Raw genomic sequence first — 2,355 nt, forward strand, 5'->3', positions numbered from 1 at the left:
TTCTCTTTTAATTTAGCATTTTCCATTTTTAATAAATTCAATTCAATATCAACTTGTTTGCTTTTACCAAAACTTAATTGTTTCAACATTTCTTCATTTGCTTGTTTTAATAAATCTAATTTTAAAATAATCTTGTGAGAAATTTCCAATTCATCATATCTTCCATTATTAGTTATTGAATTTGTTGGATTTAAAGTGATTGAAGTGATTAAAGATTCTAATCTTTTTTTTGTATCATTTAATTCATTTTCTAAAATTGTATAATTATTTGTTAATTTATTAAAAATTTCATTAATATTTTTAGGAATTTGTTGATTATTTGATAATAATGAATTATTATTCTTGGAATCAATTAAATTCATTGATTCAGATAATCTTTGAATTTCATTTTCTAATGATTCTATTTGACTTTCTTTAATTCTCAAATCAATTTTCAAACGTTCTTCTTTTTCATTATTATTTGAAGGGTAATCAAAATTGTTATTGTTGTTATTCGTTGGGATTTGATTGAAATGACGATCATTATTAAAAGATCTTTGTTGATTTGAATATTGTGGTGGGATTGTAGATGTTGATGAATTAGCAGTATTGTTATTATTATTATTTGCAGATGTTATTGGGGTGAACGTGGAAGATGAAGTTGTGTTTGCAGTATTTGGCTTTCTCCAGAATTGATTAGATATGCCATTATTATTATTGTTCCCGTTATTACTTGATTGTGAATGGTGTTGATTCATGAAATAACTTGAAACGTTTGATGAAGATGATGGCGCTGTACTCAGATCAAGAGGTTGGTCCTTTGTGGGTGTTAGTATATGTCTAGAGAAGGATCAGCTGTGTAATACTCACGCCATAGTTCTGAATGTAGCTGTTCATTTTTGATTTAATTCTTTGTATTTAACCAACCCAGTTGAATTAAATGTTGATTGTTTTGTAGTTTGTTTCTTGATCAAATTCGTGTTTTTCATGAGATTTCAGATTTTCAGATTTCGAAAATTGGAAAACAATCCAAAAATTTTGACAGGAAAAGTGAATAAAACAACGGAAAATGAAGGGGAAATGGCCTAAAAAGTATGAAAATAGATGTAATGGACTATACTTATCTCATAAATGCAAAAAAAATAAAGGAAAACGGCCATTTAGACCCTAAAAACTGGGATTTTCCCCGAAAGTCCAAAAAATAAGCTCCGCGACGGGGAATTGAACCCCGGTCTACCATGTACTGTCTAAACGACAAACGGTGATTCTAGCCACTAAACTATCACGGACTAGTTCGAAATTTGTAGGGAAACGTGATTAGTAGTATCTCTTTATAATTGCTTAGTCAGCAAAATAGTTAATAATACAAATAACAAATGTAATATAAAAGGTATCATTTCAATTAAGAGATATGTAGTCGATAGTGATACGCTTAGTCCATTTATCAAGTTTAATGAAGCACTTGTCTATATAAAATATCCTATTTCATCAACTTTTATCAACAAACCAGTCTTTTTTTCCAAATCACACGAGCTGCGCAAGTCCAAATGAAAAATTTCCATTGGATCATGAAATTGATGAATTGAGAGTTAATTGAATAGTTGAGATATACTAAAAAAGAGATATTACTATGAAATCCTACGCAATAATTTCAAATATTTAATCAAAAAATACACTTTTCTTATAAAAACCCCAAGTTAATTCCAATTTTATACCTGTTTTATCCATTTCATTTCCCTGGTTTGAGCCACATTTTTCTTTGGAAATTTGTAGAAAAATTGAAAAAACCAAATCGTTGGCCAAAAAAAAAGCACTTGACTTGAATCAACAAAAGAATCAATTGACAACTTCTTTACAATTGAAACAAAACAAAAATCACAGAAAAAAGAGTTCTCTTTTGTTGAATATTAAAACTTTTATCAAATTCTTAATTGTTGAATATTAAAACTTTCGATCAAATTTTCATTAAAAATGTCTGCTGAAACTGCCACTACTCCATCAAATAACAAATTATATGTTGGTAACATTGAATATAGTACCACTAAAGAAGAATTAAAAGAATTGTTCAAAGATTATTTAATTGAATCAATTCAAATTCCAACCAGATCACCAAGAACTAAGAATGGTAAAAGAGGTACACCAAAGAGTAAAGGTTATGTTTTCATTACTTTTGCCCCAGAAGTTAAAGATTTAGATTCAATTATCAAAAAATTCACTGATTATGAATTTAAAGATCGTAAGATTTATTTAAGTCATCCAGCTCCAAAGGAAGAATCATCAAATGATGATGATGAAACTAAAAAAGCTGATGAAACTAAAAAAACTGATGTTAAAAAATCATCAACATCTGCACCAAAACCAAAAAAGACCATCACC

The 2,355-nt window shown here is 28.3% G+C and overlaps 2 protein-coding genes and 1 non-coding gene across 3 annotated transcripts; 1 reads left to right on the forward strand and 2 right to left on the reverse strand.

Annotated features, from left to right (window-relative positions):
• Window positions 1-67: 67 nt before the first annotated feature.
• WICANDRAFT_65901 (uncharacterized protein) lies at window positions 68-876 on the reverse strand (the record flags this gene model as incomplete). The annotated part of the gene is made up of 2 exons (XM_019184014.1): window positions 68-797; window positions 850-876. Coding segments are annotated over 2 exons (757 nt in total), but the record flags the coding sequence as incomplete, so codon positions are not given.
• Window positions 877-1,185: 309 nt separating this feature from the next.
• Window positions 1,186-1,268, reverse strand: WICANDRAFT_t153. The gene has a single exon. It is a non-coding gene; the product is annotated as a tRNA-Asp (tRNA).
• Window positions 1,269-1,950: 682 nt separating this feature from the next.
• WICANDRAFT_65902 (uncharacterized protein) lies at window positions 1,951-2,307 on the forward strand (the record flags this gene model as incomplete). The annotated part of the gene is made up of 1 exon (XM_019184015.1): window positions 1,951-2,307. A coding segment is annotated over one exon (357 nt), but the record flags the coding sequence as incomplete, so codon positions are not given.
• Window positions 2,308-2,355: the final 48 nt, after the last annotated feature.

Source organism: Wickerhamomyces anomalus (assembly GCF_001661255.1).
Source record: "Wickerhamomyces anomalus NRRL Y-366-8 unplaced genomic scaffold WICANscaffold_36, whole genome shotgun sequence".
Lineage (NCBI taxonomy): Eukaryota > Fungi > Ascomycota > Saccharomycetes > Phaffomycetales > Wickerhamomycetaceae > Hansenula > Hansenula anomala.